The sequence below is a fragment of the Protopterus annectens genome, chromosome 6.part1, assembly GCF_019279795.1.
Source record: "Protopterus annectens isolate FY-2018-M chromosome 6.part1, PAN1.0, whole genome shotgun sequence".
In the NCBI taxonomy this organism is placed as follows: domain Eukaryota; kingdom Metazoa; phylum Chordata; order Ceratodontiformes; family Protopteridae; genus Protopterus; species Protopterus annectens.
This window is the reverse complement of record NC_056738.1, coordinates 312,751,023-312,769,089: the sequence shown is the minus strand read 5'-3', so window position 1 is coordinate 312,769,089 and position 18,067 is coordinate 312,751,023. Positions and strand designations below refer to the sequence as shown.

The 18,067-nt window shown below is 38.6% G+C and overlaps 1 protein-coding gene across 2 annotated transcripts in view; it reads right to left on the bottom strand.

Moving 5' to 3' along the window:
- Positions 1–1,143: 1,143 nt before the first annotated feature.
- VEGFB (vascular endothelial growth factor B) overlaps positions 1,144–18,067 on the bottom strand; it is a 299,457-nt gene continuing 282,533 nt past the window's right edge. For both annotated transcript variants that reach the window (XM_044075732.1, XM_044075733.1), the window contains one exon: positions 1,144–2,032. In XM_044075732.1, coding sequence (XP_043931667.1) covers positions 2,011–2,032 — 22 coding nt within the window. In that variant the 3' untranslated portion in view covers positions 1,144–2,010. The remainder of the gene's footprint in view (positions 2,033–18,067) is intronic.

Sequence of the window (18,067 nt, the reverse complement as noted above, 5' to 3'; positions counted from 1 at the left end):
TGAACAGAACTGGGACTCCAACAGCTAGAAAAAATGACGAACATTTTCTTCTTGTCTTCAGATTTGTCTTTGCAAAACCAGTACAGTATTAAATGTTAAATAGGAGCATGTTTACAATAATGACCCTTAAACAAGATGACTGACAGAGCAAGGGCATGACCAAACAAGACATTAACACTGTGTATTAGGATTTCTTTCAAATAAGACAAAAATACACTTGTAAATGGGGTTGTGCTTTTTCCTGAACAATTTAGCTGCATCAGCATTAGCAGCATCATTTCCTGCTGTTGATGGGTATGGTTACAAGGGTCTATATTAGAACATCAAAGTTTCAAAACTTCGAATGTTCTAATATCGACCCCTATTCAACGAAAGCTGAAAACATTGAACATACAGAACAGCGAATTTTTTCCTAGGGAAAAAAATTGCTGTTCCAAAACACATACACACAACACAAGCACACCAAACAAACAGCAATCCACACACATACACCTAAAATCTTACACCTAACCCTACACTAAACTATACACACACCACTAACTATCTACTTACGTTAACCCAAACCCTAACCCTAAGGTCCGTCACTATCGCACACTCACCTCACCCGCACCCTAACCCAAACTCACCTAACCCGCCCTAACCCTCACGTCCACACAATCGCACACATACCTAACCCGCGCCCTAACCCTAACTCACCTTACCCGCCCTAACCCTCATGTCCACACAATCACACACATACCTAACCCATGCCCTAACTCACCTAACCCACCCTAACCCTCACGTCCACACAATTGCACACATACCTAACCTGCACCCTAACCCTAACTAACCTAACCCACACTCAATCACACACTTACCTGAACCCGACCCGTAACTTTCCAACACAGCACTGAAAATACCGAAGCAACAGAAACGGACAACCAAATTCTTTCCCTAGGAAAAAAATTGGTTTTCTGTTGATTTGATATTTTCAGCTTTCGCTGAATAGGGGTCAATATTAGAACATTCGAAGTTTTGAAACTTCGATTTTCTAATATTGACCCAGTTACAATTGTGCACAGAGCAAGATTAAGTACTTGGCAAAAAAAACAGAAAGTGAAGTGACAATATATTCCTCAGATATACAGAAAACCATGACAAGTGTTCAGTTTTAACGATACCGTTCTTAATCAGAACGCTTGGGTACAACTATTAATTGCTTACAAGCCAATGGAAGCATCCCCAAAGGCAGTAACTTTAGTAAATATTAAATTAAAAAAGCTTTCTAAATAAAATAGACATTGTTTAAATAAAACTTGATAGAAAATTTTGCAATTTACAATGAATACTGAATTTCTACATTGGTTCTTACTGCTTGTCTGACAGTCCACCTTGAAAAAGTTCCATGGTTAATGGTAAAAAATGACAACAAAAGATCAACCCTTCCATCAGGTCATGCCATTACTTTTAGCTTAATATTGCTCAAAGGAAAATGTTAGTGATCATTCCCACTTAAACAACATTCTGACGGTTATGAACTCCTCAATGTTTCTTAAAACAGTTTATTTTTTCCATTTTGTCAACACAGTTTTGTGACAGAATTTCACAACAGTGAGGAAAAGAGTAAAACCAAGTCTTAGGCATTGTTTTGATTGCTTTTTTGCTTTCTTTCCATAGCAATGAGCATTTTTGTCCTCCCATTCACATCTTCAACATAATATCCAGGAAATCCATTCCAAAATTGTGAAAACCCTCAGCTGTTCTGTGTCTTATGAATGGTGGTGAGTCAAAAATGATGTTTTACGTTAATAATACAGTTAAGAGAGCTGCCTCGCATTTGGAGAAGAAACTTGTTTTATCAGCAGCTCCACGATGCTGAGTACGATGGTTCTGGGACACCACAGTGAATTAGTAGAAATACTGCTGCACAGAGAGAAAAGCCGATGTTCTGGGTCATTAAGATGCACAGCTTATTAGAAACAGGCTGACCCATTTTAGTCCTTTTGGAAAGCTCATTCTCCTGTTAATTTATCATCTTCTCACAGTCTCACATCTAAAAGAAACAAAAAGCTGTCCTTTAATTCTGGCAAGGTATTTACAGCTTGGCAGAGATAGTTTAACAAAACAAATAATATTCTAATCATTTACCTTATCCATTCCATTATCAAGTCTTACCACAGACCAAAAAATATCAGTAATAACTGTGAAATTTACATTTTTATTTTGGCACCAAAATTGATGTTGAATGCAATTGCATTTACGATTAGCCTGTCAACCAAGTCAACTATTTCTTGCTATTCTGTACAATGAGACCAGATTTCTACTTAGGATTTATTAATTTAGGCCATCTACAGCCAATGCATTCTTGATCCTAGCTTTTTGTTTAAATTAAATACTTTTTTAACCTCACACAGGATCCATGATTATATTGATTGGTTTTGTCTGTATTTTATTATGCTATACAGTAAGCCAGCCATCCTTCTGCATGGCTGTTTGCAAAAAGACCTTAGCATGTAGGATGTTCATTTATACAAGCACTCTGATTTTGATAAAACATTTTCTAAGTTCTTTAATGAATTATCTCCCATCATACTAATAGTCTTTTGATATGGATCTGACATCCCTTACAATTTAAATTTCTCTCTCTCTTTTTTTTTTTTACATTTCTTGTCTGACCATCTAAGATGCCTACAGATGCAAAGCCTACTGCTGGTCTCTGTCTTGTTCATGCATTCATATATCCTGTCTCTGGACCTGCTTTATTAAGTCCATGTTAACAGTGGCACTATGTCTATCCTGACAAGCACACGGCACAAAATAGGAACCAGCCTGAGCTGTGATGCCAGGCTGTTCCAGTGCACACAGCCATATGCATTCACATAGATATCTGGGCATAGGTCTGGAATGGAAAAGAAAACTTGAGTCTCAGGCAAAGAACAAAGTAACCAGGGAAATATATGCAAACTCCACAATAAGGATGCAGCTCCCTGTTGAAAGATAATAAATACAGTCCTTGCAGTATGGTACAGATTTCCAAATAAGGTGAATCAGAACTACAAAAGAGCCATACAGACAGAGCTTCTTTCTTTCCACTCTCAGGACCCGACAGAATACCTCAGCAGTTTGGTTGTCTTGATGTAGACCCTAAATACTGAATAGTTTGAGAAACTGTGAAAAAAAGGACGATACCACTACATCTACTTTACTGTAGTTCATCAGTCGACATCAACGCTATGATTTTCATAAGAGATGAACACAAGTGTCTTCATGATCTGAGCAAGGGAAAGGCTGCACCATGTTATGATCCCTAGTTCTCCAGTGCAGCACAGAACTAGAAGATGTCCCAGTGCCACAGTATTTATGAGTGAGAGTACCTGCCAGTGATTAATTCATTCCTGCAAAAGTCAGGGACTGCCCCATGCTAGGACTGTCCTCTTTGCTCATGCTCCATGAAAGAAAAAGACAGCCCAGGGCCATATAATTTATAGAGACAAGCACAAGCTCTGTGGGAGGGGGAATCACTTCTTTAAAATGATTAAAAGATGACCTTTGCCAGACTGCCAAGGGTTGACATTTGCAATTCAGTAGTTCTGCAGGGGAAAAGGCATATCCCAGGGCTGTATGTAATGTTATATGAGGTAGATAAGACACCTGCTAGTGGCAGAATCACTTGTGCAAAAGTTAGAAAAAAATTCTTACGAAAAACACTCATTGTTTAAATACTAAGCAACATTCCTAATTATATATTAGCAATTGATGGCAGAGTTTATAACACAAAGATTTTAAAACTGCCACCTCCTTTAACGTTCACAGGTTCATAGGTCCATAGGTTCATAGGTGTTTACTAGGCTAACGACCACAAGGGCCTCTTTAAGCCTAGTCATCCATCCCAAATCTCTGTCAAGTTCTGATACCCTTGCTAAGTGTAAGCATGGGCCTGGGAGATAAACCATTTACAAGCAGGAGTCTGGGAGATGAACCATTTACAAGCAGGAGTCTGGAAGATGAACCATTTACAGGCTGCCTGTGTCCATCAGAGACATGGATGCCAACCCAGGGATACATTTTGTGTCCCCCATCCAATTATCTAAGTTCCACTTGAATTGGGTTAGGGAGGAACTCTGCTTCACATGGATGGGGAGCCTGTTGTAGAAATGGGTTAGTCTCTGAGATACATACGTGTCTCTCCAACAGATCTTATTTATATCACAGGCAAGGTTTCAGACTTTAGAATGGGTAATTCTGGCACTGTTTGTTTTGTGAATATGCAGGAGGTCCATCAGAGTAGGGTCTGACAATCCTCTGTAGGTCAGGCATAGAGCTCCCTCAAAAGCCTGTAGGAGACAGAATACAGAGAAAGAGCCTTCAGTCGGTCTGCATTGGACATTTTATTTAAGCCCTGTATTCTTTTAGTGAGGAACCTCTGTGGATGTTTCCAATTGTTGGATATGCGTGGTTAGGTGCATACCAAAGGGGGCATTGTACTCAGTGATAGGTCTGATTAATGCTGAATACAGTGGAACAATAACTTCCTTGGACTTAGATGCCATACCTTTGTTTATAAGTTGTGCAACATAGAATGATTTCCACACTACTGTAGACACGTGATGGTCAAAGGCTAGATTACTGTCTATGTGTGTCCCTAAGTCCATGACTACTGGGTCAACTCTAAGGGTTGTGTTGTCAATATAATAGTTACCAGGGGTGGATGACTTCCTGAAGGATACTATTATGTATTTCTTGGCATTTAGTTTTAGCCCAAGGCTCTGACACAAGATGTCTGTGTCAGCTCTTCCTGGAGAACATTTTTGTCTGTGTGTGTTTCAATGTCAACTAATAATTTGCAATCAACTGCAAATTTAGTCAACCAGAGACTACTGACATTGGCCTTGACTTCAGAGAAGTAAAAAGGAGAGGTCCAAGGACCAATTCCTGGGGGACTCCACTTATGACTGACCTCTCTGTAGAGGTGGACTCCCCAATTCTAACTTCCTGGGCCCTATCTGTGAGCCAGTTGACTATCCACTGGATGACAAATGGATTTGTACCTAACCTCTTGAGTTTGTCAACAGTTCCCAAGTGAGGCATTTTGTCAAATGCCTTGGCCAGATCAAGGTACACAGTGTGAACCACTTTTCCCTCATCCATAGCTATGGTGACCTTCTCAAAGAAGCCCACCAGGTTGAGTAGGCATGATCTGCCGTTGATTAAACCAAACTGGGTTGGGTTCCAGTGTCTGGAATTTTACTATATCACTATTGATCATTTCCATGATAATTCTTCCCAAGGCTTTACATATAAGACTAGTGGGACTTAGGAGTCTGTAGTTTCCAGGGTCTGTAGTTGGCCCAACTTTGTGCAGAGAGATAGCTGTTGTTCTCCATTCGTGAGGTATGAATCCTGTTTGTAGGCTACAGTTAAATAGCAATTCCAGAGGGCCTAATAGGTAATGTTTCATGCTATATAGAAGGCAAACTGGGATACTGTCTGGGTCCACTGATGCAGTGTTCTTGGCCTTAGAGAGAGCATTAAAGACATGTTCCCTAGTGATAGCAGGGGAGTTATATTTGATGCTATTTCCTGAGGGAGGGTTGAGGGAGAGAGAGAGGGGTAAAGTTGGAGCTGAATTTATCAGCCAGTAAGTTTGCTATATCTTCTGGCTCAATATACGTGGTTCCAGTTGCAATGAGCTCTACACACAATTGTGTCCTGTCTTTTTGGTTGCGGGCATAGCCAAAGAATGTTTTGGGGTTGTTCTTGTGCTGGGAAGCCAAATTTACCTCAAATTTGGCTTTGGTAGACTTTATTGTTCCTCTGAGTTGTTTGTTTAGTTTGATGAAAGTGCTTATATCCTGCTGGGTGCTGCACCTCCTGATTTTTGCCATGATGTTCTTCCTTCTGTTTTACAGCCTGTTGTGATTCCACCTGGGTGGCTTGTTTTTTGAGTTAGTTCTGTACTTCTTTCTGGTGGGTACAGCTGCCTCTATGCAGCTATTAATATGCTTGTACTGGGTTTCTGTGAAGAGTTCTGCATAGGCAGCAGTGTTCTCAGGGTTTATGGGGGGCTTGAATTTTGCCAGGTTATCACTTAATAGCAGGAAGTTAGTTCCTGAATATTCCAGATTTAGCTGAAGGTCCAGGTTTTATTTTTACTTTAAAGGAGACCATTTTGTGGTCTGGCCTTACCAGCGATGACATTACATTAGAGGCTGTGCTGCACTGTTCCGTGTTACTGAGGACCAGCTCCAGTATGGTTGCACCCCTGGTTGGTGTATTGACAGTCTGGTCCAGGGAGTCAGCTCCATGATGTCTCTCTTCATAAAGTCTAGGCAGGTAAGTCTCAGGTCATTTATTCCCACATGGACTATGACTGAGTCATACTGGTACTTGTGGTCCAATGACCTGAGTGCAAGCGTAATGTGGTGGATCCTAGCCCCTGATAAGCAACTGACAGTGACTTTCTCCTCACTCAGCCTGGTGAGAGGGACACCAGTGTGTCTCACAATAGAGTCTCTAATGAACAGAATGTTGGACTGTGTGGTGGCTTCCCTTATGGGCTTAAAAGTAATGACTCCATGAGATGCAGCTCTATGTGTTGACGTGGGTGTTGTTTTGAAAGAGTGCATTTGTGGTTGTTGAGGATATTTGTTATGTGTACTTCATCTAGGAGGTCTTTGGGGTTTAGGAAGGTTATATTTAAGTGCCTCAGCATATGTGGATCTATGTGTCTGCTTTGAATTGTGTGTGATGGGTGCAGCATGTGTACTACTGACAACTTTATTGACATTAGGAGTACTTTTACACGAGAGATTTGCCTCCAGTGACATTGTGTAAATAAATCTCTCATATATCATATCAGTTTGTTTAAGAATGAACTGTTGTCAGTAAACATGAGACAATTTCTACATTGCCTCAGGATGCCCATATCCACCAAGCTGATAATGGAGACAGTGGGAAGTTCATATCCATGGCAACAAACCCTTTTTTGATGATTAGACGGAGTGAGAATATAAAGCAATGTCAGGAGTATCTGGTTTGAAACTCTTAGGACAGTGCTTGTCACTGCAAACTAGTTGTCCTGTGTACAACAAGGTACTGGTGAAATTTCAATCGTGCTTTTACAAGAAAAATGTCTCTTAAGGTTACTGTGTCTATACAGGGCACTGCCAAACACTTGAGGGTAAACTAATAACGTAGATCCTGAAAATTGAAGGATGAAGTATTTTGGCAGATTTTATTTTATTTTATTTTATTTTACATTTGTTGACCGGGCTAGTCTAACTGGATATATGTCCATTTTCAGTAGAGGCCCGGGGAGATAAGCTCCAAGACATGAATAAAATACAAATACAAATAACAAATTACAAACTACAAAAAGCAAAAAAAAAAAATTTGTAAGAAAAAAAAATAGCAAAAATAGTAAAAAATATAATAAAAATAACCAAGCAATGGTAATATGTGCAGTAAGGCATAGAAGTTAGCACAGGGTGTGTAAAGAGGACAAGAGTCATAAACAGTGCAAAAGAAAGGTACAGGGACTAAGTACAGGTAAAGACAATAGTGGAGAAAGGAAGTTAGTTGTGAAGTGATTTTACAAGCATTTATTAGGAAAAAAAAGGTATATAAGGAGAAGTGAAATGATGTCTAATAGGGAGACATGAGAGAAGTATAGTAAGAAGGAAGATGTAACAGTGGATAGTAAGCACAGGATAGGCAAGGTCAAGTATAAAGAGATAGATGGCTAGTGTGGTTTGGTACAGGGGCATAGCCAGTATGATATGAGGTAAAGTTTAAGTCTGTTTTTGAAGAGTGATAAGGAAGCATGTCAGGACAGGTCATTAGGGAGAAGATTCCAGGATTTACCTACAGTATAAGAGAAGAGAGAATCCCCAGCCCTGTTATTAGATTTGGAGGTGTGTACAAGAAGTTTGTGTGTGGAGCGTAGAGACTTCAGATTTTTATAGGGGGTAATGAGGCTAGATAAACTAGGAGTATTAAGAATGTTGTCGGCAATGGTTAGTTGGTGAAATTTAATCAGGTGTTGTCGTTCTAACCATCCTAGCTGATTTAGATTTATACAATGGTGTGTTCTAAATGGGTTTCCTGTTGCAAGTCTTGCAATGTTATTATAGGATGATTCCAATTTGCTGAAGATAGTCTTGGATAGATTAGTAAAAATAGGAGAAGTGTAAAGGAGTGTTGAGATCAAGTATGAGCTATAGTAGTTTTGGCAGTAGGAGAAAGGAAGGGTTTAATCCTATAGAGAGTGACGACTTTTTTGTTGACAGTCTTTATAGTATTGTTGATATGGATGTCAAAGTTCAGATTATTGTCGATGGTGACACCTAGAAGTTTAGTGGTAAAGTCTGGAGATATTATGGTACCATTGGTGGATGTCACAGAGAAATGAAGAGGAGAGGACTTTTGAGTAGGAGTGAAGAGGAGGAGTTTGGTTTTCTTTGGGTTCAGAAGAAGGCAACTCTGAGTGAACCATTGTTCTACTATGTTGAATACCTTCTGGGTGAGAGAGTGAAGGTCTTGGGAGGATGTGGCTGAGCATAGTAGTGTGGAGTCATCAGCATATTGTATGCAAGTGGCTTGGGGGATAGCTTGATGAAGGTCATTTATAAATATGGAGAAGAGAAGACATCCTAGTATGGACCCTTGGGGGACACCTATGGTAACGGTAGATGGGTGGCTAGAGTGTTATGCCATAGTACTGCTTGCTGTCGTTTATCAAGGTAGGATTGGAACCATTTTATGGAAAGTGGGTCTAATGACAGAGATTTCAGTATGTTTATGAGAATCTGGTGGAATCCCATGTCAAATGCTTTAGACAGGTTGATAAATAGAGCAGGAGAAAGATTATTTAGGTTTCGCTGTCTGTTTATGTAATCAGTAAAGGAAAGGAGGGAAGTGGTAGTGCTGTGTGAGGGTCTGAAACCATGTTGACAGTTGGAAAGTAAATTGTTTTCAATTAAGTGGTGGAGTAATTGCCAGTGGATACATTTCTCCATAATCTTAGCTAATGGAGAGAGTAGGGCAATAGGGCGATAGTTTGATAGCTCAATGGAGTGTCCTCCTTTATTCAGGGGGATAACATGGGAGACTTACCATAAGGTAGGGATGTGACCTTCACTTACAGTTCTATTTATCAATATGGAAATAGGGTAGGCAATAGCATTGGAGGATAACTGTAGAAACTCAGAAGGCAGCTGGTCTGCTGAAGGAGAGCATGGTTTCAGTTTATTCAAAAAGTTTTGAATAGGTTTGGTTGGGACTGGTTGGAACTGAAAAGGAGGGAGTGGGGTTGAGGTGTAAGAAGGTAGTGTGAAGGTATTAGGTGATAGTTGACTAGCTGTATGGATAGGGTTTTTCTGGTCTGTATTTTAGGGGTTAGGTGCAGTGGCTTGACCTGGGTGGAGTAACTGCTTAATGCTAGCCCAGAATTTTTGTGGTTTGTTGTGATTAGGTTGTTGTAAGTAATATTATTTTTTATCATTAAGTATGGCCTTCTTAGTGTCATTTCTAAGTTGTCTAAAGGTTTGTTGATCAACAGGGTTTTTGGTCATTCTTCATTTGGCCCAATATTTATTTCTGAGTTGAATTGTATGTTTGGTTTCATTGGATAGTCATGGGGTAGAGTTGGCCTTAATTCTAATAGATCTGGTTGGAGCGTGATGATTGAGAATGGAAAGGAAGTTAGTATTAAAGAAATTACCGGCTTCATCTAAAGGGAGGTGTTTAAGGGAACCCAATTTCATGCTCTTAGTTCCATTTGAAATAAATCAGGGTTAAATTTCTTTTTGGATCTAATACTTCTGACAGAGGTTAGAATAGGATGTTGGTTTTATGCCTGATGAAGTAGGTAAGTGAGTGGTCACTTATATCATCAGGGAGGGTTCCAGAATTATAGTAGTGAGTATGATTGTTTATAAGAATCCAGTCTAGTATGCTAGCTTTCTTGTTAGCTTTATTTATTCTGGTGGGTGAGGTAATGGTTTGAGAAAAAACATGTAGGTTAATGTGGGAGGTAGGAAGGCTAGTACTATAGGAATTCCAATCCAAGTTTATATCACCTAGGATTATGGTTTCTTGAGGCAGGTGTTGGGATAGCCAGGAAAGGATATTTTCCATGGTGGCTATGTTATTTCCAGGGGGCAGATAGATACAGATAATGTAGATTGATTTGGCATTGTTAAGTTCAAGTTTAGAGATGAGAATTTCAGTATGGGAATCTAGAGGTAGATTACAGTTGAATGTGGTTAATTGTAATCCAGATTTGAATAAAATAGCAACCCCTCTACCTTTCTTAACTACTCTATCAATTCTTAGGATATTATATCTAGGTGGGATAATTTCATTATCCTTGATACTAGGTTTTAGCCATGTTTCTGTTAGGCAGATAATGTCAAAGGAGTATACTTGCAGGAGAGCATGGAGTTGAGTTACTTTGTTGTTAATACTACGTATATTTAGATGAGCTAGTAGGAGGGAGTTAGGTGGTTTAGCGAGGGGGTAATTGGTTGATTGATTATGGTTTTGGAGAGAGATAGAGGTTGCTGTAGGGCCTGGGTTAGGATGAATATCACCGTCCTTTAATGAGAGGAGTTGTCCTAGATAGCTTAGGTTAGGGAGCTTGCTGTATGGAAATAACAGTCTCTTGAGATGTAGTGAATTATATTTAATATGTAGTGTTCTATGATACTTAGCAAGTAGGTAGCTGGGTGAGCATATTATGTTTGCATGGTTATGTAGGTATGGTAAGGGTTGAGAGTTAGTATGTTGACTGGGGTAGTCAGTGTATGGATATATAGGGTGTTCATATGAGGAAAGTAAATAGGCAAAGGTTAAAAGTGGTAGTGATACAAGAGTAAAGCAGAGTGGAATCTGAGAAGGGATGGTAGGATTAGCCACTGGGAAGGATTGGCTATTTGTCAGAAATATATTTAGAGATGGAAGTGTTTAAGCTGAGAGTGTGTAGAGATATGAGGGTGTGGTGAGTATGGACTGGAGTGGTAAAGAGATGGGAAGATAAGAGAAAAATTGGCCAACTGGAAATGTGTAGAGGTTAATGAGAAGAGGAAGGGGTGTGTTAGAAAGTATAAGAGTAGGACCCCTGGGGGTGGGTGGGAATTGGGGGTAGGGAGAGGAGCGGAGTGAGCCCACAGTGCAAATGGAGCAGGTAGAAACAAAGAGAAAGGAAGAAGGCAAGACTGAGAACAAACAATCAGTGATTAGGTAAGTGAGATCAGAGATAAGGAAAGTAAGAAGGATGTAGCGATTGTTTGGTGTAACTGTTAGTAAGGTAAGAACAGAGAGGGTCAGAGAAATAGGAGGCTAGTGGCAGGGAATTAATGGGTCCTTAGGAGAGGATTCAATGTATGGTAACTTAGGGGATAGGTGGATACTTAAGCAAGATAGGTATGTGCTGCCACCTAGTGGAGAAACAGTAGAAAACAAGAGCACTTAGAGCAGAGTAGAGAAAGGTAATAAGTACTGTAAGGGCCTAATAATGGGGTAAAACGAAGTCTGCAGAAGGCTGCTAGCAGTGGAATGTAGGGGTAAATACAACATAGACTGGTTACAATGACTTGCCCTGGGATACATACACTTCAGTTCAATGTCATTGGACAAGCAAAGGAAGTTAAGAGAATAGTGCAGGATCCCTGCATAGAGCTTCTTTTTCTGTCTGGAAGCCAGGAAAATCAGGAATGGTGGGAGGCTTAGGTTAGGTTAAGCACTGTAGACTAAACTTTAGGTTGATGTCATTGGACAAGCAAAGGAAGTTGAGAGAACAGTGGAGGATCCCTGCATAGAACTTATTTTTCTCTCTGGATGCCAGGAAAATCAGGAATGGTGGGAGGCTTAGGTTAAGCACTGTAGACTAAACTTTAGGTCGATGTCATTGGACAAGCAAAGGAAGTTGAGAGAACAGTGGAGAATCCATGCATAGAGCTTATTTTTCTGTCTGGAAGCCAGGAAAATCAGGAATGGTGGGAGGCTTAGGTTAGGTTAAGCACTGTAGACTAAACTTTAGATATTCTGAAGTTAGAAACAAATCAAGCAGTACTTACTGAAAGCAAAGAATTAGCTTGTCAAGAATGATGAAAAGAGGGGAGATGAATGAATGGCTACTGCCTGGCTACTACTAGTACTGGTCTCACCATAGCTTCGCTCTGCTGGGAGACAATGCTTCTTTGCTTCTTCTAACATTAGCACCAATCCCAAGATGAGAAGCAGGACTCAGCCTGTTTTGTGATCCACAGTGTTGTCCCAGATGATGCAAGAGTCTGTAGGCTTGTTGTAGACTTTTCCAGGTAGATGCCTTGAATAGCAACCAGACCTATCAGGAGCATCAAGCACATACACTCATTGCCCTACCAGAAACAGTCAGGGATCAATGCACTCTGCTCCTTCTCTCACCAGGAGGAGAATATAAGCACAAATTCCAAGCTGTCACCTATGAAGCAGTTATTAGGCTTTCTGGTGATCAGCAGTCTTCAGAAAATAATGTCCTTATGTTCCTTCTATCACCATAAGAAAACAGAAGCACTAATCCCAAGATGACTACTGAGAGGCAGAATGTGGGCTCTCCAATAATTGTTGGTCTTGCAAATAGATGTTGCAGAGAGATGGAAAAAAAAAACAGTTAATATCCTAAGCACTGCAGTGTGCACTAAGCAGTTAAAATCTGAAAAGGGGGGGGGGTAACTTAAGTTTTAGCTGTCTAAGTGGAGAGCCACTAATTTTAAAAGAGAAAGATAGATTGAAAGAGGTGGGCACTTTTGTATTCTGGTTCTATGGAATACAGTGGGATAGTCAATAAATTTAAATAGATGAATAGGAGTGATTTTACAAAATGATAACTTTGTGCTTACTCACAACAGCCAGTGAAAGAGAAGATGGAAGAAGATATGTGGTCAAATTAATATAAGGGGCAGGCAACTAGAAAGACAGCTGTGTTGAAGAACACAACAGCAACAGGGTGGGGAAAAAATTCTGTGTGACTCACAAGACACACAGTTGTGGTCTCTTTCCAAGTTTTAATATGCAATTAAAAGCAAAATACAAAACCACGGAATAAAGAAAACAAATTGCAGTATACAAAATAGAAGAAGGCAATAAATGAATACAAAATACAAGAAAGCCAAAGCAAACTAACCTTATATTAGTTTACACACGTTCTCACTGTTCATTAAGCAGGATGGCTTTTATATTGCATTATTTCTATTTTTGAGCAGAATAACAATGTCAACTTGATTACAATCTACCCCTACCTTTATTCCAGTCCAACAGAAAAAAGGCACTGCCAGTGGCTCAACAAGTAGCACACTCACTTATGATGCAGGAAAACCAGAAGGCTATGGGTTTTATTCCCATCCCAGGTGATTGGATTCATTCTCCATTATACTGTAGTGTGGTATTAGTGGGATACTGGGCTACCCAGTATGAGGTCTTTTAGATCAGATATTAAACTGAGGTCCTATCTACCTGAGATTGTTTTGAGTCACACAGAAGTTACTGTAACGAGTAGAGATCTTTATTAAATCCATATTTATATATCTTATTTATATAACATTAAAAGTAGATGACATTCTTGCAGTAGCTTATATACATTTATACAAGAGTATGGTGTCTCACCCCCACCTATAATCCTCAACCAAAATTTTATTTCTTAAAAAAAATGTCCAAACTCCCATTTATTGTCATATAGTGTCTCCCTATATCTTACTTTACACAGAAAACAAGCATAAGCAAGTATGTTTTTGTCTATTTATTTTACACATTTTAAATTATCCTCGCCATAACAACCATACCATACATTATAATATGTATAATCTCTTTCATAATGGTTTCTTTCCATAACCCTTTACTGTTTTCTCAAACCTTTTCATTCTTTTTTTTCATCCTGTGAAAACATGTTCTGCTCTTTCTTCTTCCATACTTACTATGTATTCACTTTCTTCATACCATTTGTACTTCATTCTCCCTTTTACCAGTAGGTTGCCCAACAGTAACATCCATAAAAAACCTACAATCATTAACCGAGTAAAATATTTTCGCTCATCACGTTATACTGTCCTTAACATTTATGTTTAACTTGTCCCTACCTTCCTCCATTTGTATCTGTCTCTTTCCTTTGTCCCTCTTTTTACATACGTGACATACCTGGCATTCAAAGTATCTTCTGTAACTGATTATCTCCCATTTTTAATCTGCTACAATACCGAAAATAAGTGTAACAATTATAGAAAACAACATGATTGATCAATCCTATGCATTTTCTTTTTTCTTTTCTTTTTTAATATACAGAATCCGTCTTTTAATGGGGTTTAAATGACAATCCTATATGCCATCAAATAAAGCTCTAATAATTTTTTCCTAACTTATTTGGTTACATGTGCACCTCTCCAGTAAATTTTACTTTCCTAGAAAAGCAGAATGTAGCAGATGTACTTTTTTCTTAAAAATAAATTACAAATTTTCCACAATTTTGTCTTGTAAATCCTGAAGTACTCCTACCTATTGTGCGTCCAAACCTTTTCCTCAAAATTTATACCCAAGACCTTAATTTATTTAAAATTAAAGTAAATACTCTTCATTGTAAACACATCCCATGCCCTCTGCTTTTTATCTTTGCTGATACTCAATTCTATTTTCTGTAGTGTAGCTGTTAAACACTGCAATACTTTAGTCACCCAACTTTTGTTCTTTACTATAACTACTAAATCATCATCATCGTAATGTATTACTATGGGGATCACAACTTCACCTACATATTGTACTTCAGTTATTTTTTTCTCAAATCTTTCCTCAGTTGCTGTTGCAACCACTGCAAAGCTGTCTTTTGCCTGAGTCTGCTATTTTGTTTCCTGAATTGCAGCTCCCATGTTGTGACATCAAAGGTCAATGTGCATTATGGTCCACCCCCCCCCCTTCACCTGAATTTATTGGTTCCACTTTAAAGTCAGTATTCTCATTACTAGCACATTTTGTCATGACCTCTGTCCTCATTAATCAGTTGTTTCACCACTGAAGTTTCCAACCCACCTTGAGTTTGAACTTAGAACAGTTGCTTTAATCTGGGTAACATTATTGTCCATCTGCTTTCCAAAGTCTGAGATCTCCATGCTCTCGACTATACCTTCCAGCTCAGCCACTCCTCCCTCCATCTTCCTCTTAGAAAGCTCTACATCTCCCTGTAATAATTGAAAAGAGTAATGGTAGTTTCCCAGTGTCTTACCCAAATTTCTCCTAGTAAGTATGAATACCATCTTGGAACTTCCTTGAAAGGGGGTCACTGGCCTAGTGGACTAACTTTGTCAACTATGGATAAATAAATAATATAAATAAAAAAGGTAAATAAAATAATAGCTCCTTTGAATTATTTACAATCCCTCCAAAGAAAAGGGCAAACTCCCTCCAGTAAACAACAAAATATTTAACTGACTATGCAAATATCACTCCACTGCTATAAACTTCTATTTTATTCCACTTCTTTATTTATCAGTGCTTCCATAACCACTAAACATATGAACTTTAGATAAACAACTATTTCTAAATATATTAATAAACTCCTCACACATTACTATTGCATTGCACATATTAAATGTATACACTTGGAGAAATCCAGACTAACCAATGGCCCACAGACAACCTCCTTAATAGCAACATCTTCGATCTGTACTATCCTGCATTTTCCTAATATACCACAGACCATCATTTCCCTCAAATATACCATAACAGTGTTTCACAGCAGGGCACCATAACTATCACAGTGTAAACACTACTTCTGGCTACTTCTTCATAATTCTGACATCATAGCCTTTACTGAATTCTGGCTTAAAGAAAGTCACTCATTTACCCCTTTTTCTATGTAACCACTACCAAATCTATGAAAAATATCTGAGTGGTTCCAATCATAGAAGGACAAATTATGTTTCACATGAAAATCTGTATTTATCCTGTTTAGTAGACAAGTGAAGGTTCCAGTATGACACAACACCCAAATGAATGGTTATCCAAATCCAGCTGAACAACAATACAGTTCCCCACCGTGACTTGCATATCTCTTCTGTAGAGGTCATCTCACCTGCAGGTATTAATGTATGCATTCATACTTCACAGTGCCTAAAATGTCAGTAACAATAATCAGACGATCAACAACTCCAAACCTCCAAACTTTCCCAGCTAATGATCCCACTCATGAGTATAACATTGGAACAAGGAAAAACTACCTTATTTATATCATTCTTTTTGGTGGGGTTTTTTCCCCATTGTAAGCCCGTACTGAGAAAGACCAAGCTGTTTTGCTAATCCAGTAACCAAGTAATTTACCATGATACTGGAAAATACTGTGGTCCCGGTTACTTGGAAGTCAGCTTATATGTGCCAATATACAAGAAAGGTTAGACTGGCCTCACTTCTAGGCAAGAGTTTTAAAAGGGTCATACTCTCTCTCTTTTAAGTAACAGTAGGGAGGATTCAGCTCTTGCCAATCTGAATCATCATGGTTTTATTTAAAAACATTCAAGACTAACTAACCTAGTACAATAGTATGAAACAATTAGTGTTCCACTTGACAATGGGAACAACTGGTATGTTATATGTGGACATCACGAAGGTCTTTGATAATATTCCTCATACTGTAATAATGCACTCTTCAATATCACAGAAAATGAACTCCTACATTATTGAAAGAATGAAATGCTGGTTAACAAATAGATACCAATGTGTTAAGTGGGCACAATTCCAGCTAATCAGTACTTTCTTCTGGGCTCAGTCATGGACCCTGTAGCATTTAACTATGTAATCTCTTTATTACCTATCAATGTTACTTACTGGCTGTCCAAACACTCAGATGAAAGCAAAACTGGTGGTCTTTTATTGTCCTCATCTGATTTTTCTGGCATTCAGCTCATATGTTTCTGAAGTATCTGGTGGCTAAACAAACATGGATTACATAATAATTGTGCATAAAGTGGTGTGATGCACTTTGGTACTTTCATACCAGGTCAAGACCTTATCCTGGGTTTTATTATAGTTCATGAAAACCCTGAATACATGAATGTGGAAATGAAATGGATCATTAAGCTAAAGCTAAATGCTGCTAGCAAGCTGGGCTTAAATGGATTTGTAAGTATTTCACCGGTTCTTAAAGTATAATGCATTGTTTAATGATAGGTCTATTTGTGTCATGTGATTTACTATGTTTACTATAAGTTAATGAATTATTGTTAGAGTTAATACACCTGAAGAAGCGTGAATATGTGAAAACATTAGTGTAGTTTATGTATTTTTGAATAGTCTTCATTCTGTGCATGATCTGCTATCTGAGAACTTTTTTGGTACATATTCTGTTTTTTTACTTCTCCTGAGCAGTTTACTGCATAAGAGACATTTTTGGATTGCTGATCAACTCAAATTTACAAAATAAAAATAAAGGTTAATATGATTATCTAGACAATACATTTTTATCAGTTAACAATTAAAAAAGAAATAAAGTCTCAGTTTTAAGACTGGAACCCTTGTTAAGTAAAGTCTGTGAACTAATTTCACTTTGGATGAGTCTTTTGCTTGAAGAAAATTTAATTCAAAATTGTCCTGAATTAGCATGTTACGTAATAAATATTATCAGAGTGTAATGATACCGTGGGTGTGTGTAATGGCGGCTTGCTCAAAATGTATGAAAGGGTCAGAATGCTCATTCTATCCAACATAATCCAGGTTAAGTAATTTGGGAGTTTATACTTGTTAGCAGCACCAAGCAGACGTTCAGACTGCAGAACTGAGTGAACTGTATCCTGTCTATTATATTGTTTAGACTGATCAAAAGTGTGCTAAATAATGTTATTGTATTTAATGCCTGTTGGGGTCAGAGTGTCAGAATGACCAGTAGCTGAAGTTGTGATAAGACCTAAAATTCTCTCTCAGTGGCTATCTTCAGCCTTTTTCTCTCTTACATGGATAGCAACCAAATGACACAGACTTGATGGGGATGTCTCATACTAGACCATAAGCTGATGGCGGTTAATCATGGCAGAAAAAAGAGGGCTGTGGCACTCAGATGTTGCAACCGTGGGGT